Source organism: Aspergillus wentii, assembly GCF_001890725.1.
Source record: "Aspergillus wentii DTO 134E9 unplaced genomic scaffold ASPWEscaffold_3, whole genome shotgun sequence".
Lineage (NCBI taxonomy): Eukaryota > Fungi > Ascomycota > Eurotiomycetes > Eurotiales > Aspergillaceae > Aspergillus > Aspergillus wentii.
The window spans coordinates 2,855,557-2,879,300 of NW_024467834.1; the positions used below are offsets into that span (position 1 = coordinate 2,855,557).

Genomic DNA, 23,744 nt, shown 5'->3' on the forward strand with positions numbered 1-23,744 from the left:
CTTTCAAGGACCAAACTACGCAAGCTCAAAGCTGAGAGTACTAGGATAGACCAATTCGCAAAGCAGAATTCAATTCATTTTATTTGTATGATCTTGGACAACCAATATCATGATCAACAACATGTACAAACATTAGAAACGAAGAAGAGTATTGGATAAGTATCATAGATAAAATGATACCAAATGATCCAGCCATGGAATGAACAGCCAGGTCCTAAAAGAGGAGAAAGTCCAGATTCACAACGGAATGATGCTCACGGAGCCATTCACTTTCTCCTCACACTTTTGTCAAAGTAGCATCGAGGCTATCTAAGCCTGAGCAGCGAATCCAAGCTTAGGACCCTCGGAGTCGAAAACGACATACTGGCTCTTGAGGAAGATGTCACCGAAGATGGAGAAGCCGAGACCCGAGTTGCTCTGGATACCACCGTAGCAGGTCGAGCTGCCATCGCTGATGGGGGCGTAGTTGATCAGCTTGCCAGAGGTGACGGCCTTGTAGTCGCCAATGACGGTGGTGAAGTCAGGAAGGGAAGTAGAGCAGGGGTAGACGTAACCGCCGACCTCCTCGCTGTTCTTGGCTGAGGGGACGTTCTTGTAGTAGTCGGAGACGACCTCATCGGGGAGCAGGAGAAGGGTGGTGCCAGTGTCTAGCGAGGTTGTCAATTAATGATTTGAATATGGAATTGTCGGATTAGATTACTTACCGGCAATACCGGTGATAGGGCTGGAAGAAGAGTCTTTATCACCAATGGAGTAGCCGTCGGCGGTGAACTGCCAGAAACCCTGGGAGTTGTCGACGTCGGCATACTGGAGAGATCCAGTGTACTTAGACTTGTCGATGAATCCAAAGTCGTAGGTACCAGGAGCCTGGTGCTTCAAAGTCACCGCGAAGAGAGGCGAGTCCAGGTCAGACTTGACGGTGTCAAAGAAGGTAGTCTGGGGCTTAGGCGAGACTGTAGGCGTATATAATTAGCAACTTTTCAAATATAAGAGCTCTAGGGTATAATTTGCAGTGCTCACCAGTGTTGATAGAGCTGAATGCCAGACCCAGGAGACCGTCATTGTTGCTGTCCTGGGTGAACTGCTGGCTGATCCGGCTAGCAGCCTCGACAGCCTGCTTTTGGGCAGTGACGCCACCAACAGTGACGGTGTCCTTGTAGACATCGCCGCTGGCAGAGCTGCCGTCGCCGTACGAGATTTGCCAGCTAGCTCCACTAAGCTTAGAGCCACTGCTGCTAGGCTTGTAGATGCTGTGTCCGCTCTGCTCACTTGAGGGCAGCTCAGAGGAGAATACCCAGCTAGAAATGATAGTCAGCACTGTATACCATGGTAGGGAATTCTCGAATTCTCACTCACAGATCGGCAGAGCCAGTGTCAAAGTCCAAGTGAAGGGTCGTGCCACCGACCTTGACGGGAGTCAGGTACTCCGCGTCATTGTCCTCGGGAGTGGTGACAGCGCTGCCCTTGGAGGCGGCGTCCTTGACGCTCTGAGGGACGGTACCACCGTACTTGTTCAGAGCATTGGCGTACACTCCGGGAAGGTTGATGCTTCTCGTCTTGTTTCCTGCCTTGGCGAGCTGGTTGACCGTGAAGCCCTTGCGAGGCTCAGCAAATGGCATAGCCGATGCAGCGGTGGAAAGGCCGATCATCACGGCGGTAGCTTTGCTGAGGACGACCATTTTGGCGGTTGAAAACGAAAGTGTTCAAGACTTGAAGAGTGTCTGTCACAAAGAGAGAGTCTGGGAAACCTGCTTGATGAGGATCGAAGACGATGGATGATGAGGATGAAGAACTGATGTTGAGCAGCTGGACGAGACTTCCTTTATACCTTTTCATCACCCTATATCAAGCATCAAAAGACATAATGATCCACTGTAAAGACGAGGTCGCATCATGGTATCCAGCTCTGCTGCTCCTCTTCCCCCACCGACCGGAGTCCATGCATGGTAGAGGAGAAGGACATACTTCTCTTCCAGGAAGAAATCGATGAAGATCTCAAGACTACCAAACCTTTGAGGCACGGTGTTTCTCGCCATCGTCCAGCAGGATGTCACAACCATATCCTGCTAAGGTTGCCAGCACGAGATTACAACCCGTGAAAAAGTGATAGCGAGTAGGATGTGAGGAGACAATCAAGGATGATAGGCAGGTACATGGGCAGGGATCCTCTGGATGTTACAGCGGAGTAGCAGGTTGCTTGTTTAGAATAAGATTTCCTTTTTTTTATTGTCCCACCAACTTAATCAAATGCTCGACGGACAACGTCGGGGGACAAAAAGGACATGGTCTCGATTTCCCGGACTAGCAGCCTGAAAGGTTTCATTCGATGGGTGTTTGATGGCTGCCCTGTGGGGAGGAGAGGCAAGTGCGGCAGTTAGGGTCTGGTGTACCTATCCTAGAAGAAAATCACCACCTAATTAGTACGAATTCAAAGACACAACAGTACCTGCGGAGCTCACTGATGACTGTTGAGTCTGGAAATGGCGATATCTGCCAGGAATGTACCATTTGCCTCGTGACGGAGATAGTGGTGGGAGGGACAATGCTGGATGACTGTAAAGTGACTAACTTCCCCCCCTCACAAGCCAGTCAGAAGACCGGGCCTGACTAGGTATGAGACATTGTGACCTTAGTCAGACCGTCCTGAAGACAATCGATATTGCTATCACATGGATGTGCCTGGGTGCATGGAGGCAGAAAGAGAAAGAGGGAGAATATCCGTCTGTGGGAACCTTGGGCGATGAGGGGAGATCGGGGCTAACAGACGGCGACCCTGAAGATCCGGCCTTATCTGCTTCATCCGAGATGGAATGTCAAGTCCGAGAGAGGGACGAGGGATGGAGACAGTGATGGCGATGGCTGACTGGCTGGTCCGCAGCAAAAGGCGATATTAAGGATGGTGTTCCTTTCTCCCCACCGGGCAATCAGAAGAGGGCCACAAGAGTCCACCTGTAACGTCGCGATAAAAGACATCCAGAGCCCCGACGGGAGTCCGGGAAATCAAAACATTCTGGGTCAGAATTGCATCTCTTGATGGCAGCTGCAGAGCAAATGAGAGCGACTCGGGAAAGGCCGACAGCTCATCTCGAACAGCCAGCGCGACTAGTGCGGAGCGATGTCACAGTCAGACTTTGGCGATCCACCCCGGTTGATTAATTAACGATTCTATTCCAAACAAAAGGGTCTTTCTCGGCGGTCGCTAGCCGGATGGTGTAGCAGGGGGCAGTAATGAGTGAATCTAGAGTGATGAAGTTATCATTTGACGATTGACAGATTGGCGCTAAATGGCTAGAGGCGTCGATCTTGGAGATGGTCGATAAGGCCAGGATCGGACGAGGCCGAAGATGGCATGATTATGGCTGTCTCTTGCAATATTATTGATTCTGTACTTTTGATTTAATCATTGGTATACCGGTGACTCCAAAAGAAATAAAATGTCTCATTTCATAATGAGACATTTTATTTCTTTTGGAGTCACCGGTATACCAATGATCCTCGCGACATATGCAATATAAATCAGGCAATGTAAACCTCCCCAACATGTGAATGTACTGTATTCTACCCAGGATGAAACATGGCATCCAACACTACCGTTTCCATATCCACAGCATAATGCCAAATGTACTTAAATATTAACAGCAGAAATGAAAACCAAACATGTATATCGTTCCCTTGAGGGCCTCCTTCTAGAAAGTCAACAAAGCAGCTCGCCGTCATGTAAAAAGGAAAAAGGCTCGTAGGGTATTTCATAATATAGAGAAGATCAACCCAAGACTTGAGTCGAACAGCAAAACATCATTAATCCAAGCCCACCCCGGTAGATCGACAATGCATAGACAAGGAACATCACTTCAGATATCTCATGACGAATGCAGGAACTGAGAAGGTAGATTGCTTCCAGCGGACGAATCAGCACCCTCCCCACTTCCATCATATTGTTCATTGAGAAGAACCTCCAGCATGTCGAATTCACCAACCATGGGCCCTGTGCCTCCAAGACCCTGGTCAACTACCGCGGTGGAGCTGTTGAAGAACTGATCCAGCGGAAGAGCAAACCAGTCCGGAAGACCACTAGAGTTGTTGGCCTGGTCGTGGTTCATTGACTGCGATGGAACGCTCGAACCCTCCATCTCCCCTGTGGATCGTGGCGCATTTGAGTCGTAGTAGTTGTAGTAGACCGACGGTGGTGGTGGCATGAACGAGACATTAATATTTGATGAGTTGATCGGTTGTGCAGGGATCCCAGCCAGTGGGTCATGGACGGACCCCATGGTCGTACTTGTTTGATTGCTGCCATCAACGTAACCAAGATTCTGCCCCGTACTGGGTGTTTGCCAGGAGTGAGTTGACCCCTCTCGTCGGCTTTGCGCGCCGTCACGCGGACGTGGCGACTCCTGCCTCGAGACAGGTGCTGATGTACGATCCTGGCTTTCACCATCGTTTCCACGGTCCAAGGGCGCGAATCGCAGAAAACGCGTACGGATGCTGGTAGTGAGCAGTTCCAGCAAGCGGGCAATGGTATGGCTTAGATGAACGTCGTCCACGACACATGTCCGTAGTGCTTCTACTGTTCGGTCCTGAAGGTCCAAAGACACACGAACATCGTCTTCTTTCGCACCAAGCGTAAATGTCTAGAAAAAATATTAGTCTTAGAGAACAAACTTCCCAATACCGGGGAACACACCTTGAGAATGAAGATCATGCCAGAAAGAATGCGAAAGCATGTCCTCACGGGTGTGTGCTTAAGATGGTCTCCAGGAACAAGTTTTTCCAGCACAGTCGTCAGAATCTTTCGTGATGCATCAACGACTTCCTGGATATATTGTTCATTCACCCGGTATAACTCCATCAGCACTCGGAACCACCCTCCCGAGGGCGGCCCTGATCCTGCTTGAGCGGCCTCGTTCGACATCGTTGTCCAGCGGTCGACCACAGCTTGCAGAGCCAAAGAGTTGACGTACAGACCTGAATATCATTAGCATAATATAAAAGGATTTGAGAGCACAAAAAGATAAACCTACGTGTATATTCGTATTCGATCATCAATATACTGCGCATTGCAGGGTTAACTGGTTCGGGTTAGCTCTTGCTTAAAACAAAGCCAAGTGATGCTTGTCAGACAGGCCACTTACGACTGATGGAGTCAATATTCTGTCGGAATTCCCGCAAAAATGGCTGGAACCTATCGATCTGATCTCGGTACCGTCCGCTTCTGATTAGCTCCGATGTCTGTTCGTTTGACGCGAACAGCAGTTGGTTACTCTGATACATGATCTTGGAAATCCCAATCCAACAATCATGCATCTTATCAACGGTCGTATCGTCGCTCCTAGAATCCGTGGCAGAAAAGGGCTGGATGTCATTTGCCCATTGGGGTAGAGGAAGCATGGAAGGTATTCCCAGACGCCCACTGCTCTGAGTGATGTATACGAGTATGAGGCGGCGGAGTCGACGCTTTCGCAGCTGCTCAGCTGGGGTGTCAATTGCAGCTTTAGACTCGCTCTTTTGGTCAAACACCCCCAACTCAAATGCCAAAGCCTGCGCAGTACTCAGCAGCATCCACGACATTCGGTCTGACCGCCATGCGGGCTCCAACCACTTTTGAAACGCAAGCCTGCCTTCCGCGGCGCTGTTAGACGCCCTGTTCGCAGTTTGCTCGCTTTCATTTTCCAGATCCTTTGTTTGAGTCTGGGCATCCAAATCCAAGAGGGTGTTCTCATCGTCACCAGGAGGGAAATGCAAGTTCCTTGGGTGCCAGTCTGTTAAAAGCAGCAAGGCCTCGACTGTACCAAGGGATCTCAGATTTCCCTTCAAGTTCACTACGCCCGAAGTGGGCGCAAGGTCAAATGACCGTGGTTTGCTGCTACTTCCACCGAATTTTTCTTGGCCCCAGAATAGACGTTCAATCATACCTCGGAGGTACGACCAGAGTCGGTCATGGATGTAAAAAGAGCGCGTATAGGCTCCATCCCCCTTTGGCTTCATATGCCGCGAAGCTGTCGTAAGTATGGTGACCGCCAGCACCGGCTCATCCGTGAGAAGTGAACGATGTGTGGAAAATTGAGAGAAATCGGGAATGACAATAGGGCTCAGCGGAGCGAGATGCTCATAGTAACTACCGCGACTGTCAGTAAAATGGATTTATATATTTCATTGCAATCAGTGCAATAAATATATCACAACTTACTATTCAACATAGGCCATAGCCTCTTCAACTGTAAGCCAACCTGCTCGAACGAAACGCAATCGTGACCATGCTTTGACAGCATCCAGGAACCCTGGGTCTTGATGATTGCCCGAAGAATCTGCCTGGTCACGATGATCTTGGACCTGAGGGTCCACGGTACCAGACCCGGCACCCTGGTAATAGTTACTCATGGGCATGGTACTGGCCCGGGGTCCCCTCGTAAAGGACCCGCCGGCGCTTCGTGGAGTACCGGCCTGGGTCATAGGGGACATGGGTGAATTGAACGAGGACACAGACTGTCGAGTAGCATAACGATTCTCGAGGCTCTGTCGATTGAGATCCTCGGTTCGCCCAGCCGCCTCAGACAAGAGATGAAGGGCATCATGACTGTTACTGATGGCTGGTGATAGCAACTCGACGGCAGTGCGATTCATCATCGGCTGGCCTCCCTCGAGGCCGTAACTCATCCCAGCGGTTCGCTCGCCGACCGGGTACATTGATGACATGCGGATACTCCTTGCATCTTGTAGGTGCCCCGTAGACGCAGATGGATTGGGGGTGTATTTCTGGGGTATATTAGGAGGAGGAAGCCTGCTGACAGCTGGGGACTCCTCGGGCCACTTTGGGCGAGGATCACTGGCATCATTATCGAACGTGGGGTCTGGCTGTTGAAAAGGCGACCCATCACTGATGGATTCATTCGAGGGCCCCTCTCCAACCATCATCCGCTTATCACGCCGCAGCACCCCATCCGCATTTTCTTCTACCTCCGAGGGTTTGCGCTTGCGTCTCGTGGCGGAGAACTCGCATCGTTTGCTTTCGCGTCGACATCGTACGCAGGGGGGAGGACGGGGATTATCGACGCCTGTAATTCCAGATCAGCCTAATGTGTTACTCCATATCATCCGCGAGATCCATCTTACTTCCTAGGTCACACTTGACCTTGCGCTTGCGACACGGATCGCATGCCTGATAACCGCGACGATGATGGGCCTGGGGCGACGGCGATTTCTGAGCCTCGCCGGCGTGCGAGTAGAGACCGCTGTCCTGATTCCCATGCCCTGCTGCCATCATGGCCCTGGAATGCTCGCCTGGTATCGGCGCAAAAGAGTGGGCTATGGAGGATGGAGTTGCCGATGCAAAGCGAAGGGCCGCCAAAAAGCGGTGGGGTTCGCGGGCGCTTTATCAGGAACGGCCGGCGACTTTCACTGTTTCTTTTCTTTTCCTTGATTTCTTTTTTTTCTTTTCTTACTTGATCAGATCCGTGATATTCTGGGGTAGGAAAAGAAACAAAAACCAAAGCTTGATCCAATGCAATTGTCCTACTCACCGCCAACAGTTCTTTGGATGGCAATGATGAGGAGGAAGTCGGCTGGACAAGTGACCTGCCATGCAGCTTTGAAAATTCATTGATTTTGTTGGGTGAGAAATGCGGGGTAGAACAAAATACAGAATTTCGGAGAAAAATTCCCTTGCTTTGTTGTTCTTTTCTTAGAACTGGTTATCAATGAGAATTCATATAGACTCGGTGCTAATATCCATCGTCGACCTCTGGCCTCGTCCTGTGATCGCAATTCTAATGCGAATGGGGATAACTATTCAATGATTCAAGCCTGTCGAAATCATGCAAGATGCTTGCTTAGAAATACAGAAACACGTATGGTGCAATTGGCCTACAATATCGCCACACTCAAGACACACAAACACGCTGGTAAAGGGGAAAGAAATGAGAGCAGAAAAAGAAAATACAACTAGATCGTCAATCTCATGCAAAGCATACAAACCTGCGAAGCCAATCATCCTATTGGGGGGAATAAATAACATCGCAACCCTTTAAACGTATTAAAAAACAGCCAAAATGGCACACCCCGGTGAGGGAAAGCTTCGGTCACTATTAACTAGCTCTTAAGCTAATTGTTGGAACGAGGGCGAAGCGTAGGAAAAGGTGGGGATAGGTTTCTTCCCCTTGTCTGACGTGATATCGCCGTTTAATTTCGATCCTGGATCCAGGGACTTCCGGAAATAAACTGACTGACTCGAAACCACACTATCTGCGCTATCACGCCGCGTTGTCAAGCGCCCTGGAAGGAGACCACGAACGCCGCCAGCCTTCCTGGCGGGGATTTCCGACGTTCCCGCTGTAAGAACGTATAAAAGATACTTCAAATTGGGCAGGGTGTGGCGGATGTCAAGCTCCCGTAGACCTTGCTTGTTGAGTAGAAACTCAATATCTTTGTTCAGAAGAAAAACTCCGTATTCAAAGCGGTAGTTGACATTCATCGGATATAGTGGGAACCTTCTCTGGGGAAGCGAGACTGATACAGGGTCTTGAACCAGCGTGTTCGACAGATGCGGGCTGATAGGGTATGGGATGGTGATCGATAGATAGAATGAGAGCAGGTAGACCAAGTGCGCGGTGTATCCAAGGGCTGCCGCGACGGATTCACGGTCAATATCTTCGAAAGTTGAATTCGGAAGAGCAAGACCAGCAATGGTGAAGGCCAGCGGTTTTTCGGGAATCGGTTCAATGGGATAGATCGTCAGGAGGTCTTCAGAAATGCGCCGGATCTGACCCTTAGATTCCTCCGTGTTTTGGTCCAACAGTTTGGCGCTCGATGCCAATTTCACCTGAGCATCGGGGAGATGACTGCGGGCCTTTTCTTGGGTATGACGTCCGCGCTCCATAGCTTCCTTCCTCGTTTTTATACTAGCGATAAGTTCCTCCTTTCGCTTATTCGTTGAACGTAGCTGTTTTCTCTCAGCTGCAACGGCCTGCTTGGTGAGTGCAAGCTTTTCTCGAGCCCGAGAAGCTTCGCCTGTCATCGTCAAAGTATGCTGGTTATTTTCTAGAATCGAGCTGATTTGAGATTCGAGTTTCTCCCGTGTTGCCAGTGCATCTTGAATGCATTCATCTAGATTCGCCAATCGCATCAGCGCATCGTACGACGATGTTGGCAACGTGTTTCCGGCTGTAGAGATAGGCCTCGAGATACTGCTGATGGGTAAAGGCGTCCAAACCGGCGGAATGTCCGTGAGATTGGTATAAACACCATCTGTGAAATGGAAAAGAATAGAGTTTGACGGAAGAGGCTGGTGAAAGTTATCCAACGACTTGCCAAGGAATTGCAACGACTGGAGATGCAGCTGCAATTCAACCAGCAAAGCATACTCTTCCATAGCCGTCGTTTTTGCCCATAGTTTTAGAGTAACATGGTCCAACCGGGAAACCAATGGCCCACACGCATTAAGATCAAAGGATCGGAAGCTTGGGTTGGTAGCATTCTCTACGACCTCACTGATATAGATTGGCGAATCGATACCATCGCAATGGATTGAGAACCACGTGTCCGCCATTCTGCTCTTTGTGATATCTTCCAGTTTTATCTGTCTCGTCTGCGGATTGGGATCACTCCAAGGCAGCGTGCTTCTCCGGCGCGGTGGTCGTACCACCGGTCTCTTCTCGGTGCGGCTCCGGCTTTCATCAGTCTCCGCGGATTTCAAGCTGGTGAACGACCGTGACGAATGCAAAGCACGACTATCATTCTGGGCCAGAATCTTTGAAGGCGATTGTAGAGAGTTGGGAATGTCTTCATCGTCGATTGCTTTCCCACGAGCCTTGTTCGAGGGTGGAGTGACGACAACGTTGCGAAAGGAGATGCCCTGGAGGTGTCGAAGCTTGCGGTTCTAACATAGGTCATCAGCCACGAAAACAAATATTCAAAAGGTATTTGGAATGGATAGAATCTACCGATGGAAACAACCAGGGTCTATCACGACGACTGCCTGCGCCATCGCCGTCGAGGCCGCCCGAAGTGTCCTCCATCAGTGACATTGCGGGCCGTCGGATGATAGCTTAGCTTTCGCACGGGGATATCTCTATTCGCCCGGTCATTATTATAGTAAAGAAAAGAGCTCAAAACTCGAGCACGCGCATTTGAGAGGAAAAGAAACCCTCGCAATTGTAAGCTCTGTGATGGTGGCAGCAGTGTAGTTGGAGTCGATCGCGGAGAGTCCAGCGGCGTCACTCTAACCCGTTCGGTTCGGATTCCCCATCAAAAATTGATCCGCGCTTCGACTTCACCTTCATTTCACCATCTGCCGTCGCTCCATCGGACCACATCTCCCACATCTCCCCTCGGCCATGCGATAGGCTGAACGGCCACAATAAATCTCAATCCCTATTTAATCGACATCAAAGAGGGAGCCGCACGACTGCTGTTCGGTCGGCCGCAATGGCCTCGCAATCACTCCAGAAACCCTTCCAGAAGATCTTGGATCCTACCAAGATTGGAACCTGGAATATCGTCCGCCGCCCGCCAATCGAGAACCAATCTGTGATCCAAGGGAAAGCTCGCGAGCAGAATTCAAATGCTTTCAAGGCACACCAGGAGAAGGAGGGAGTCCGGCTTCGCAAGGCCCTGAATGCCATCACCCACGGGAAGAACATCTTTGTCTACCACAACATCCGCACCAACCAGGTTGTTTACTCGTTGACTCGGTATCTCGAGGTGAGATAGTCCTTCCAATTTAAGACAACGAAAAATGGCTCTGTTATGCTAATTTACCGGGCTTCACGATAGAAAAACAGTGTCCTCCGCCAGCTGGTCTATCACGGCAAGAAAACCGTTCCCGCAACTCTCCGGAAAGATATGTGGGTTCCCTACTACTCGGTGCACTTCAACGATACCAAGGTCGGTCTTCGCGCCTACCACCTCCTCCGCGAGTTCGCCATGCAGCGTCAACTTGCTCCCCCACGAGAAATGGTCACAATTAGCGAGCAGTTCCTGAACCAGAAGCGGCCACGAGACCCAGAGGAGGCCCGCAAGTTTGACGAAAAATTCAAGGACAAGGTTGGCTGGTTGATGGAAAAGAAGGACCGTGCCCGTGTCCTCATGGACCAGAAGGCCACCAGTGTCGCTGACATTGCTGCTGTTCTGGCTATTCAAGAAGAAGAGATCAAAAACGGATTTGCCGATGGAAAGAGAGGTTACCTTACCCGTACCGCCAGAAGACGCCGTAGGGATGCTCGCACGAAGGAAGAGGCGAAGGCGGCAGAGCAGGCCGAGCGTGTGGCCGAATTCGAGAAGGCCCTGAGCACCCCCGGCGTGGAATACAAGATCCAGGAGCCTCAGGGAGGCGAATACGCTCTGAGCGAGGGCATCAAGGTCCTCTGGACCGACGTTCACGACGCCCGGTATGCTCAGTCGTGGCCCGAACAGGTACGACACGGTGAACTGGACTTGACCCGCCAACATGTCATCCCGGGACAAAAGGCCATCTATGGCACCGAGGTGCTTGCGGATGGCTCTTTCAACGAGAAGGCTTAAAGCACCAAATGTGATACATTCTTCCCTTGGTGTTTTCTGTGAATATACATTTCCAAACGACTGTCTTGAAATTTTTTGGTTCGAGCTGCATCTGTTGCTACCGAGTGATTCTATACTCCCCTGCATTCCAAATTGTACTTTTAGATAACTACTACTTTTCTTTTTCTATTGTGGAAATGATACAAGGGCGTTTAGCAGATAAAACTGGAGTTTGTTCTAATTCCCCCCTTTTCCAAACAGAAACACAAGTCCCTAGAAAACCCATAGAAACCCATGCTGGTCTATTTCAAATTGGAGTTGACATCATGGACGTAACCATATAAGCACATGCGTGGTAAATATGAAAGGAAAAAAAAATCAAAACCCCTCTATCGGTCTACGCCTTGCTCTTTTTGCCGGCTCAAGAAACAAGATGGCAAAGCCGAAGAGACATCGGGTCCCGAAAAACAGGTAGATAGAAAAGAAGAGAAAAGAGAAGTGAAGTGCAGTGCAGTGAAGGAAAATCCTTCATGACCAAAGTGTGAATGAAAAAGGCAAGAATAAAAAGTTTGTAATGACAATAATTGTCCTTGATAGTTACTGGCCAAGTGACACGGCACAGGGACTCTTAGTCCCTAGTAGAAGATGAAGATTTGTAGTTCATGATCGATGCCAGCAATAACAGAAGTAAAAAAAAAAAAAAAGAGTAATAAACGCCAGTCCAATCCAGCCAATCCAGCCAGGGCCATAACTCAAAGCTTTCTATCTTTTCAGAATATAATGACAATTCTGATGAGTATATTCTACTCAGGGATTATTGGTATTAGTGGGCGGCAGCGCCTCGCTATGTTCGTTGACAGACAGCTCTGGACCAGGCCCGTCATTGGACATTTTCTCGAGAATTTCACCTTGGGCCTTTTCGGCGGTTTCGGCGTCATCCGTGATTCCGGCGTTAGCCATGCTCTTCCTAGCTCCTTCGACAATCTTGTCTGCCTCGCTCACACCATGGTCGACATTTGTAGGATCACCATCCACACCGATCGGCTCAGCAGTGCGATTGACGACTTCTTTGACGCGATTTGAGTCAAAGCGAATAACCATGCAAGACAGGTTATCTGTGCTAAATCGTGCGAGAGCATGGTCCACGAGAATCTTCGAGGCCTCTTGGGCATCTCCAATGTTCCTGACAAGGTCCACGGCTTCCTGATCACTGCAGACATCCCAAAGCTACATGTCCAGTTAAATTTTTGTGTCCATTGAAAACTAGAATAGGAATATAACTTACCCCATCGCAAGCCAAGATAATGAATTCGTCAGAGTCTGGCTGGATGACTGTCTCAGTGGTGTATGGATGGCCGGTGACGAGGTCCTTGAGGTATGCATCACCCAGAGCTCTGGTTACGGCAAGGACACCGTTGACTCTGTTGTTGAGGATCAATCCTCCAGCGTTGGCTATCCGCTTGCCCTCATTCTCATCGCTCCCTTTGTGATCGTAAGATAAGCGCAGCGCTTTGCCATTGCGACATAATATAATGCGGGCATCGCCGACATTGGCCGTATAGAGAACACGTTGGCGGGCGGCCTTTTCTTGTAGCTTTGGAATAGAAGACGGAGTTGTCTGAGTTGGGGTCTCCCCGGCGTCGGACGCGGTATCACCCTTTTGTGCCGCTGCAGCCGCGGGGGCAAGGGCGGCGGATCCTGTTGCTGATTGTGAGCTGGGAACTCTATCTTCCCATCTTAGAAGAGCAACCACGGCAGTGCAGCCGCTGTTCTTTAACGGTAACTTTTCCAGCTGTTGGTCAACGCTGGTGAACGTTTGATCCAGAAGCTCCGGAACAGGTGCGTTGGGGTTTCTTCGCATTATTTCCTCGAGAATGAGATGCAATTTTTTCCCGCACCATTCGGCCGCGAAGGTACCCGCATGCCCATCGAAGATTGCAAAATAGCCATTATCGGTTTCGACAACACTGGTGACCTCTGCAGTGGGGGAGACATCACCGGAGCCGGAAGACTCCTTGCCATTGACAAGAGCCTCGGCAGACGGAGAGGGCGTCCCCAGGAAATTGTACAGGTAGGCATGTGTATCTTCCATAGTCCGACGACATTTTCGATTCCGATCTTCTGTGACACCAACTCTGAACGATGAGCGCAAAGTGGGGAGCGATTCGCCAGCCGAATTGTTCAACGATCCCTGTGGAACACTCAATGCTGGATCCATTCTTCCGAGCTTCTGCAGCGCAGTCTGCGGGCCCTGGAATCCGTTGTTACTCGGTGCTTCGCGCGGACTGTTGCCACTGAGAGAATTTTTGGCGTTGCTGAAGAAGGTCGCCGCTTTTGTGACTGTGCTACTTCTGCGCCTCTTGTCTCCACCGGGACTTTGGTCGTCACTTGTTTTTCTGGTAAAGAATCCGCCCGGAGGAGAGATTGAGAATTTCTTCTGAGACACGTTGGCGTCGTCGGTGTTTATGGCCAAGGATGGTGTATCAATAGGACCGGATTGTGGAATTTCTGGCTTCTCTTTGGGTGGGCTCGAGGAGCCACTGAACATTCTGTTCAGCAACCCACCCTGGCTAGAAAAACTTCTCCTCTTATTACCTGCCAGCTTGATTGTCGGCACCTGAATCTAGGGATATCGACCCAGGTTAAGTGGATGGTTGAAGGGAGAACGAGATGGAAGACGGCGGAGGATAGGAGAGGCGCCGAGAACTGAACTGACGTAGGGTTTCGGGATAGATTGCGGAAGCGAGGGAACAAAGCTGAGTGAAAGGAATCTGTCAGCGACTAATTTGGAACGACAGTAAATCCTATCTCTCATGCGGGAGGAGAATAATAAATGGTTATTCCGAGAATTCGGATGGCCTGGGCAGCAGGCAATGCCATCGGATGACGGGTCAAATCTGGGGTGATCAACCGACAGCTGAGTGGCATGTCATGATAAATCTCCCTTGAAGGGAAATAGATCGCAACCAAATAGAAGCAAGCATATTTGTCTCATATCAACCCAAGCCAACAGTGACAGTCTAAAGCCGAACTGATGCCCTCAGTCAGGCATGAGGATTATCGCCTGGTCCTGGCCAACCCCACTGCGCGCCGGCTGGAAATGACAGGGTATCTAAAGCGCCGAACAATCACAGCGAAGGAAGTCAAAAGCACTCACGAGGAACAGTTTTTAGTAGAAACTAAATCTTGAGATCCGTTTCTGACGATGTTCAAGCAGCAAACCCGAACAGTGGAAAAGGTGTTTGAGGATGGGTTGTTGAGGTGGGTTTGATGGCGATGCTGCGGTTGAGGCGGCACAGCCAAGGGACTCTGAGCGATCCCGAAGGCGGAGAAAGCCTGGGGGGGAAAGCGCCTAGAAAAACACGCGACAAGAACGGGCGGAGTGGGATGTCTCGTAGAATAGAATATAATGGATATTATTATTTTGGGGAAATTACATATCAGAAAGACAAGACAAATTGATGATTATGGGGTAGACATTGAAAAAGAAAAGAAAGAAAAGGGAAGCTGGAGAAGAAAAGCTGAACACAGCATCATTATTGCTGCGATCTACGATGGTGTCATTAGTGATACCCACACTAATGGGAATAGAGAACGCAAGGAGGAAATGGCCACACCTAGCCTGGCAATCTCTCGCCTCATTCCTGATTAAGTGTGATGCTCCTTTTTATATAAGGGGGTCCTTTTGCTCAATGATGCCGGGTTTCCCGGTGCTTTTGACCATACCTGCGTTCTAACCAGGGGTGAAGAATCTCGTCTATATACAGGGCACGGAAATCATGTCGCTATGTAAATTAGACAAGCAGAAACGGCAAATGCCGTTTCTCGGCCGTTTCTCCAGATATACCAGTTAATGATCATCTTTCTGTGTACAATTTCTTGTTCTTCCCGGTTCTTCCTGTTCTCCGGATCCGTTGGCGAGTCGGGGGCAAATCCAATGCGTCCTGCGTCCATGGTTCAACAAGATGACGCGGGGACATCAATCTGGTAGAAATTGGACTCGGCCCGATGGAACAGTTGTTATACCAATACATATAATATCGCCCCCAATTCAGCGACGGGCCAAATATCTATTCAGTCGTATACTCGGGATAGTCGTTAAAGGAATCATCCCCAAGAACTGAAATCGCCGAAGCCACCGGTTCCCTTGACCTTCTTTCGCACAGGCTCGGGCTCGGGCTCTTCGTCGACAAATTCAACAATCTCGTCTTCATCCTGTCCTGTCTGGCTAGCCAGTGCAGCCTTAAGGTACTTCCCTACTCCGCCGGCAGAGCCGTCGTCGGCTGCTGCTGTGTTGGAATCGCGAACCCTTTTTCCGGTCCACGTCATGCGGTCGTCGTCCTCTCGTCTGGAGTCCTTTTCCACATCAGCGGTGCCTTCAGCAAGCGCCTTTCCCTTTGCCTCTTCTGCTTGTTTCTGCTTCAGGAATTCTTCAAAGGGATCTACAAAGATAGTGACATCTTTGATGCGAACGTCTGGGGTAGGTCTGTTAGTTGAAGAGTTAACCGGGTGAGCTTCGAGGCTGTTTAGTGTCGCCGAAGAGGGGGTTGGGTCGTCGATAATATGGCCGAAAATAGTGTGCTTGTTGTTCAAATGAGGAAGGGCGCGGTAAGCAATAAAGCTGAGGAAATAGTCAGTACGTGCTTGTTTGACATGCGTAAAGAAATGCAGCTGAAGACTTACAATTGGCTGCTATTCGTGTTTTTGCCCTTGTTCGCCATACTGAGAGTTCCTCTCGAGTCGTGCTTTAGAGGCCCCTCAAATTCATCAGAGAAATACTTGCCCCAAACACTTTCACCTCCCCTTCCAGTACCAGTGGGATCTCCACCTTGGATCATAAATCCTTTGATATTTCGGTGGAAAGCAACATCTCTGTAGTATCCTTTCTTGGCAAGCTTGAGGAAGTTCCATACAGCTTTTGGTGCGTATTCGGTATGCAATTCCAGATTCAAATCCCCAGAAGTGGTTGAAATGCGGGCATAGCCTTTGTGCTTGACTCGGCCGCGCTTCAGCATATATTCTTCATCGGAGAGAAGAGCAAGCTCGCCAGACGTATGAGGTGTCATCCCAGTACTTGTCAGCGACGCAGCGGCCAAACCAGTAGTGTGTTTAGCTGCATTATACGGAACCGCCTTCCCAGACTGAAACGAAGCCGTTTTCTGAGATTGCGATTTAGCATTGGCCACACTTCCAGTCTTTGAAAGTCCCTTGGTAGCAGCAGAGCCAGCCTGCTGAGCCCTCTCTGCACGAGCCTTGGCCACCGCTTCTTTGGCCTTCAGAATCTTCGCAGAACTGCCAAGCGCATTGGCGTTCACATTGTTTGACGGATCCTCACGCTCTCGCAATTGTTCGTCAGTCAATCCGCTTTCTCCTTCTTTTAAGTAGTTGAACGAGCTGAGATTCCTCGACTCGATATTTTGCGGGTCCTGCAATGTAATGATGTCCTTCCGTCCGAATTCCTCGTCCGTAACAAGGTCACGCCACAGCTTCCCCTTGATGTTCAGTCTCTCAACAGTATCCCACGCAAAAACATTCCCAGTAGTACGCAAAGCGACGACGTGCGTGTTGTCTGTCAAAACCTTATACGTCACAGGATCGATATATTCCCCCGATTCGTTCTTCGCGAGATGGAGCTTGATCAAGTCGGAGCTTTTGAGCGGCGTGCCATCGACAGGATTCTTGCCGTGCTTTTTTATCCAAGGCAAAATATTGGTAAGGTCGAATATTGTTCCGGACGAGGTGCAAACCGGGTGTTCGAAGGGCTGGAGTGAGAGGGAGCAGAAATTAAACGGGAGTCGCTTGAAAGCCGCATGAGGGCCTCCTCTCCTCGCACCGCCCACGCCAGCGCCGGCGCTGGCAGAGTAAGCGTCTTCCGACGCCCATTCGGAATGTGTGATCTATATTTCAACCAAATGATCAGTAACTGCTGATGAAAAAAGTGAGGACACACCGCGGAGAAGCAGTTAGGCCGTGGACAAAATGTCGTACATAGAGCTTATCAGTTCCTATGAAAGAATTAGACTCGGGCCATCAATACTCTAAGCCTGGAAAGCAAAAAAAAAAAAAAAAAAAAAGACATGAATGCTTACCTTTTCCCATTGTGATGGATTAATTTGGTATCGTGTTTGCGATCTTCGCCGCTGCTTCGCGCCGCGACATGATGTAGTATCATATGCCGCTAGCCTTTTTAGGTTAGTCTCATAATCACCCGTCTACGAAGTACTAGCTACAGAGCATCTCTAAAGCACTTGAAGAGAAATTAAAGTCATGATAGAATCTTATATGTAAAAAGGGAAGAAAGGAAAATGATACATTCTAATACTACATGTATCATAGTCGCTTCTTGTGCATTAAACAGGCGCTGTAATGGCATTCCCTTGTAAACACCACCAGTGCAAAAAAAGCTGATATTCTCCTCTTCGACCCTATGCTCTCCTACCAATAAACGCCTGCATTTATATGTTCGGTCATTAACGTGTCGTAAAAGATGTAGGCCTTCTTTTTATGCAGAGGAGGTTTGGAACCGCAAAGGCACCACCCAGCGATTTCCAAAGTCGATTCCGTGGCGCCGACGAGTGCCGTATTTCCTCCAAACAATTTGCGGTATCCCGATATCTGCGACACTGAGATTCCACACTATGCCTTCGCCCGTAAGTAGGGCGTTGAGTACCCCAGTCTTAGGTGCTCCAAGGCAAACCACTGATTTTGAGTTGATGCACAATCGACCTCCTTCTACCAAAGTCACCTCGCCTGTAAATTCGTTGTTCAGCTCATGCAGCATAAATCTAAAGAATTGCTCGGAATGCTTACCACTCGAAGCAGATAGTCCGGATGGCACGTCGACAGACATGACATCGACATTACTTCGGTTGACCCAGCCAATCATTTCGAATGCCGTGCCTTGGTCGTCCGTACGAAGATCTTCAAAGGCAATATGCATTCCGAACAGTGCATCAATGACTAGATCAGGTCCAAAGTCAGACGTTGACAATCGCGCCGATAATTCCTCCCATCTGAGCACACGTCCACCAATCTTCTTGAATACATCAAGTTGTTTGCGGCAGCTCTCAAGCAACTCGCTCTCATGTTCAAGACCCAACATGCAGACAGTCACACGGTGGCCTCGATTGCGAAGATGGCGGGCAGCCGAAACAGACCTTGCTCCCGTCCGATGATTGCCCGTAAGCACTAGCATCGTAGGGGCCGCGGAATCGTTAGGAAGAAGACCAACAGCAGCTTCCGCAATACCTCGTCCAGCATTTTCTGTGATCATGTCTTCAGTCAACCCAAGCTCCGCAACCGCAATCTGCTCGACCTCAAGCGTTTGCAATGGGCTCACAGTTGGGCAGCTCCGATTAGTGGTAGTCAGCCGCAATGATGCGCCAGACACGCTTGGGCCATTCATAGGTGACACTGGGATGGGAGTTTTAACCGGGTGGGGACTTGTAGTGCGAGAAATGCTCAACTGGCTCCGTCCAAGGGTGTTTATTTGAGGAACCAATGGCTGTCCCAATATAGCACTGCCCTTTCGAGAACTTTGTGTTCGTGCAGAGGCCCTTGAGAGCTCACGCCCCGAGTAAGTTTCACTACTCAACTTCGCATCGCTAGGCTCATCGGTATCGCCATTCTCACTGTCTTGAGGACTGTCGAGTACGTTCTCAGTCCAGTGAAGATTCTTGCCGCCATTGGTCCCTGGTTTGGGCACTCTCCTGTTAAAGCTGACCAAGCGCGCCTCGTCGGCGGTGGTATCATCGTTTCTAATCTCTTCAAAAACACGCCTCTTGTCGAATTTCGAAAGATTACTAGCGAAATCGAAATCCCCCAGCTCCTGAATGTCGGTCGCCTCCTCCGTCGCCCAACCATTGGGCTCCTCGGAATAAACCCCGCGAGTCTTCTTCTTACGGCGTCGCCCACTAAGATGTGAAGCACTTTCTTTATAGGATCGGGGCGATTGTAGCATGTGCGGATGGGAAGGTTCGACGAAAGCAGTTTGTCGCCAACCTTTAGTTTTCGGGTTGGTATTGGACGCCCCATCGTGTTCGTTCACCACGCCAGGGCCAGTCAAGTTATCTTTTTGCAGCTTGTTTTGACCAGTTCGACGGTTTCGCTTCCCAGGGTAAGTCGTTTCCGTTGCCCTCTCGTCAGGGACATCAAGCTCTTTCTCCTGCGGGGCCGTTGTTTGGCCTTCCACATCTAGTTCCAAGCTACTGAAAGGTTCTGTAAGTGCAGCAGAGACTGTAGGTACTCCCTGATTTATTGGCTGAGAGACATAAGCCTGCTGCGAGCTCGGTACATTCGCGGATGGAACTTGGCTCTGCGGCACCCCGGCTTCGACACCATGATTCGGTTGCTGGGAAGGGGGTTTTGCAAAGCTTAAAATGGCGGGATCGACAAACGACTGTTGTGTAGGAGCTCTGGCCGGCTCGGGGGCCACCTTTGGTGGTTCTGGGTAGGAATCTTGCGGAGGAGCTGGATTCGACGGCCCGAGAGACAGGTCCGCAATATCGGGTGCTTCGATCGAATAAGTGGGTAGGTACTGGCCGCTCCACGAGAGGGTCACTGCAGGTAAAAGATTAGATAAATTCAAAAGTAAACTCAATCCAATGGTAAAAATGTAGCACACATACCATTTCGGAGCATCAAACGTTGACCGATCACATTGGCCACCTGCCCTTGGATCTTTGCATTTGGGGGAGCTCGGAGGGTCACCAAGACATTGAAACCAATAAACTCAGAGGCCATGATGGAGGAAAAACTCGACCAGCCAATAAATCACCAATCTAGCATCTGACCGGCTTTTGGACCAGCAATGGGTGGAGGGCAACAACGAGAGCGAGAATCGCACAGCGTCGCAAAAGTGGTGCCGGAAGTAGAATAGTCAGCGCTGCTTCGTGGCTGGAGCTCCAGTTCAGTCACGTGGGTGCTATCTTATCGATAAGCGCTGAGTGGGGTGTGTCGAGGGACTTGTTTGTATGGAGTCTGAATAGCTTCAGCTATAGAATATTTATATCGATATAGATGCTAATCAATTGAATCTCTTGACATTAGAAATGGGTTGGACAGTTGTCATTCTCTGAGAGAGCAAAGCCATCGTAAAAAGATGGAAGACATGTAAGTTAGACCAATTCCAATATATGAGGTTGCTAATTCCTCATTCACTCCAGCATGTCACACTTTGTTATTGTCTGTATTTGCAAATTTATTTGTCTCTATCAAATGCACCGTATACTATACCCGGAAATGATATCAAATCCCTTGAGACCGAAAACACAACACCGCCTTTCCTGTAGATTTTAAACCCCCATAAGCCGACCAAGACAAAAAGATATGCCTTGATTATCAATATTTGTTTATCGAAAAAAGAAAAAGTGCAACATATCATAATACAGGACGCGAATTCAGAGTGGTAAGAGTACGTCAAACACGAATAAGAATATTCCATGAATGAGAGAAGAGCAGTGTCGAGATCTATCAGCCATACATATGCTCCAGATAATCTTCCTCGTCAAGGTCATCAAATTCGTTTGCAGACCGAGATGACGCGGTGGGATTCTTCGATTTGAGAACCTGGCTGATGCTGACCAATTTGGAGTAAAATTCGGTGACTTTGGGGTGCACCATTACCTTACGCGCTTCAAATCGAGTGACTTGAAGTCCTGCTTGCGAAGTCGCACGACTCAGAGCAACGTAGGCTTGCCCCTTCTCGAAAACGCGGCCCAGATCAACTTTCACACGTTGTAGGGTTTGACCTTGGGCCTTGTGAATAGACAAAGCCCAGGCAAGAATTAGAGGGACCTGTTGACGTTGTGCTTGAACTTCTCCGTTCGGAAGCTCGATCTTCCAAGTCTCGGGCTGGCAAAGAAGATGCCTCTCGGTTCCATCGGGCTGCATGAAACACACCAAGGGCCATTTTCTGCTCGCGCCAACAGCTCCGTCTTTATTAGCGAGACCCTTGAGTTTTTTACGTGCATGGATCGCATTCTCATCGTCACTGGTGTTCCCCTGCCCAGAAAAGTCGTTTTCATTCTCCCGGTAATAGTCAAATGTGGACTCGTCCATGAAAGCAACAACTCGTCCAATCGATCCGTTCACGAGTGTATCTTCCATATTTTTGATAAGCATGACCTGTGCTCCCTTTTTGAGATGAATAGTAGGAGGAGCCATGCAATTAGCTAGCAGCTTCTCGCGATATTGCGGCTCCTGAATTGTCCCAGAATCCACAGCATTGAACGTCATCATTTCGCCAGACAGCCTTCCCATCCGCGCACCATTTGCACTTTCCACTTCTTGACGGGTGGGAAACCTGGGAGAAAGTTAGTAGGTGGTGATTTTGTCAAATTTCATGGAAGCTTGAGCGCCTTACAATTCAGTAGCCTCGAGCGAATCATGAAAGTCAAGCGGCCTGGAAAGCTTTCTGAACGCATCAATGGTTCGGGGGGTGAGTTTTCCAAGTCTCATCTCGTTGAGCATGTCGGCAAACTCGGGGTCTCTTTGACGGAAAACGTGAGTCAAGAGGATCGTGTGCTGGATAGAGGTATTCCACGTAGCGGCTGAGAACGCGAATTTTGCTTCTCGGTTACCCCCATCGGGTACTGGAGGCAGTTGGAAAAAGTCTCCAGTAACAACGAGTTGTATACCCCCGAAAGGGCGACCATTATTTCTAATCCGCCGGGCAATTTCTTCAAGTTTATCGAATAGATCTCCGTCAACCATAGACACCTCATCAACAACAAGCACTTTAGTACGGAGCCAGCGGTTTCGGGCTTTCTGGTTTTTCTTAATCTGTAAGGAGTCAATTCAAGTTCAACCGTATAAAAGGTAGGGATATATGACCTTCTTAACAAGTTCAGGCACTGGCTCTTTACCCAATCCAATACCAGCAAAACTGTGGAGAGTAACACCCTCAATATTACAAGCAGCAAGTCCCGTAGAAGCTGTGACCGCTACCCTATCTGGTTCTTTGCGGTATTTGTCTCGGAGCTTTTTGATGATCTCTCTCATCAGAACCGATTTACCCGTTCCTGCAGAACCAGTGAAGAATATGCTTTTCCCTTTGTCGACAACCGCGTCTAGGACAGCCCTTTGTTCGTCACTGAGGAAAATCGAAGCAATCTTTGTAGGGGGCTGGTTTTGCTTCGAACCCGAATCTGCCTTTTGGCTTTTCTTTTGGCGCCGTAGTTCCTTTTGTTCTTCTTTGATAGCGCTCGTCGTTTTATTCCATGGTGCTGTAGGCTTAGGGCGTGCAGGTGTTATAGGAGGCCTTCTCTGGTAGCGTTCTTCTGCTGGTTCGTTCTTGACCCACGGAAGGGTTCGGCCAGTTGCTGGAGGTTGAAAATGGGACGGAGGTGATGATGACCAAGGATATTGTATGCTGCTGGATGGGGGGGCATCATCGTCAGGGATAGGAGGTAGCTCTGGGTATTTAACGTCATTCTCGTTTGTGAACGATTCCTTCTGCGGTGACGACTGGTTTGTATTCGGATACTCAATTGGCGAGGGTTGTTGAATACTTGACGGCACCGGTTTCTTTGGTTCAATGTATGGGGTTGGCTCTCCAAAGTCTAGGTCCAGATCGTCGTCATCATCGAAATCATTCTCATCGAAATACACAGCATTGTGTAGAGATCCCAAAGTGGACTCGCCAGCATTGGCCATCTCAATTTTCCTTTTGACGCCGATTGATTGAGGTGGAGGTTTCGACTGGGCGGCTCCATTGGTGCGCAGCAAATTGGACTGGAGAGGTTTGGCAGACCCTGCTGAATGGTCCTTGACGGCCTTTTTGAACATCGTGGGTTCTCCGGCGGCTTCTGATGGCCGAGACGTGGAATAATCGTAGGCAAACTGGGGCTTTAATGTTGGACCATGTGGAGGAAATCGGTATACGGAAGCCAGCACCCTCGATCTAGTTCTGACAATGTACATAAAAGAGATGGGATCGAGGTTGATGGCTAGTTAGAAAAAAGATCGACGCCAAAGCCCATAGATACTCAATCGACTGGGGAAATTTCGCGCCGTCAAGCGCGTTGACACGCGCCGCATATCACACGTGATTCCGATAAGCATTTTGTCCCCCCAAAAAAAGTGCGATAAGCTGATAACGAGAAATTGGAGAGACGGATGTAAATACAGGAAGTAGACGACTTGTTGAGATGAACAAGAACATGGATTGTATACCATCTACCATGCTGACTTCAAAGAATTATTGGCTGGTCTGCTCTGCATAACACGGACAAGTCATCGGCGAAGAAATA

General features: G+C 49.4%; 7 protein-coding genes across 7 annotated transcripts; 1 reads left to right on the plus strand and 6 right to left on the minus strand.

Moving 5' to 3' along the window:
• Positions 1 to 309: 309 nt before the first annotated feature.
• Positions 310 to 1,679, minus strand: ASPWEDRAFT_26781 (pepsin-like aspartic protease; the record flags this gene model as incomplete). Its single annotated transcript, XM_040832896.1, has 4 exons — positions 310 to 647; positions 705 to 953; positions 1,021 to 1,298; positions 1,357 to 1,679. The coding sequence occupies 4 exons, from the start codon at positions 1,677 to 1,679 to the stop codon at positions 310 to 312; spliced, it is 1,188 nt and encodes a 395-aa protein (XP_040691065.1).
• A 2,181-nt stretch (positions 1,680 to 3,860) lies between these two features.
• Positions 3,861 to 7,258, minus strand: ASPWEDRAFT_107678 (uncharacterized protein; the record flags this gene model as incomplete). Its single annotated transcript, XM_040827908.1, has 6 exons — positions 3,861 to 4,631; positions 4,685 to 4,965; positions 5,022 to 5,069; positions 5,133 to 6,115; positions 6,188 to 7,052; positions 7,111 to 7,258. The coding sequence occupies 6 exons, from the start codon at positions 7,256 to 7,258 to the stop codon at positions 3,861 to 3,863; spliced, it is 3,096 nt and encodes a 1,031-aa protein (XP_040691066.1).
• An 834-nt stretch (positions 7,259 to 8,092) lies between these two features.
• Positions 8,093 to 10,019, minus strand: ASPWEDRAFT_26783 (putative UV radiation resistance protein (UVRAG); the record flags this gene model as incomplete). Its single annotated transcript, XM_040832897.1, has 2 exons — positions 8,093 to 9,871; positions 9,936 to 10,019. 2 exons carry the CDS (start codon positions 10,017 to 10,019, stop codon positions 8,093 to 8,095), a joined length of 1,863 nt encoding a protein of 620 aa, XP_040691067.1.
• Positions 10,020 to 10,419: 400 nt separating this feature from the next.
• Positions 10,420 to 11,514, plus strand: ASPWEDRAFT_50596 (mitochondrial 54S ribosomal protein mL67; the record flags this gene model as incomplete). The annotated part of the gene is made up of 2 exons (XM_040837464.1): positions 10,420 to 10,695; positions 10,768 to 11,514. The coding sequence occupies 2 exons, from the start codon at positions 10,420 to 10,422 to the stop codon at positions 11,512 to 11,514; spliced, it is 1,023 nt and encodes a 340-aa protein (XP_040691068.1).
• A 786-nt stretch (positions 11,515 to 12,300) lies between these two features.
• On the minus strand, positions 12,301 to 14,041 carry ptcG (type 2C protein phosphatase PTC1; the record flags this gene model as incomplete). The annotated part of the gene is made up of 2 exons (XM_040837465.1): positions 12,301 to 12,720; positions 12,779 to 14,041. The coding sequence occupies 2 exons, from the start codon at positions 14,039 to 14,041 to the stop codon at positions 12,301 to 12,303; spliced, it is 1,683 nt and encodes a 560-aa protein (XP_040691069.1).
• A 1,559-nt stretch (positions 14,042 to 15,600) lies between these two features.
• Positions 15,601 to 20,235, minus strand: ASPWEDRAFT_50598 (uncharacterized protein; the record flags this gene model as incomplete). The annotated part of the gene is made up of 5 exons (XM_040837466.1): positions 15,601 to 16,114; positions 16,177 to 17,390; positions 18,029 to 18,243; positions 18,304 to 20,052; positions 20,121 to 20,235. 5 exons carry the CDS (start codon positions 20,233 to 20,235, stop codon positions 15,601 to 15,603), a joined length of 3,807 nt encoding a protein of 1,268 aa, XP_040691070.1.
• Positions 20,236 to 20,964: 729 nt separating this feature from the next.
• On the minus strand, positions 20,965 to 23,148 carry ASPWEDRAFT_107811 (uncharacterized protein; the record flags this gene model as incomplete). The annotated part of the gene is made up of 3 exons (XM_040827918.1): positions 20,965 to 21,796; positions 21,857 to 22,275; positions 22,327 to 23,148. The coding sequence occupies 3 exons, from the start codon at positions 23,146 to 23,148 to the stop codon at positions 20,965 to 20,967; spliced, it is 2,073 nt and encodes a 690-aa protein (XP_040691071.1).
• Between the last annotated feature and the right edge of the window lie 596 nt (positions 23,149 to 23,744).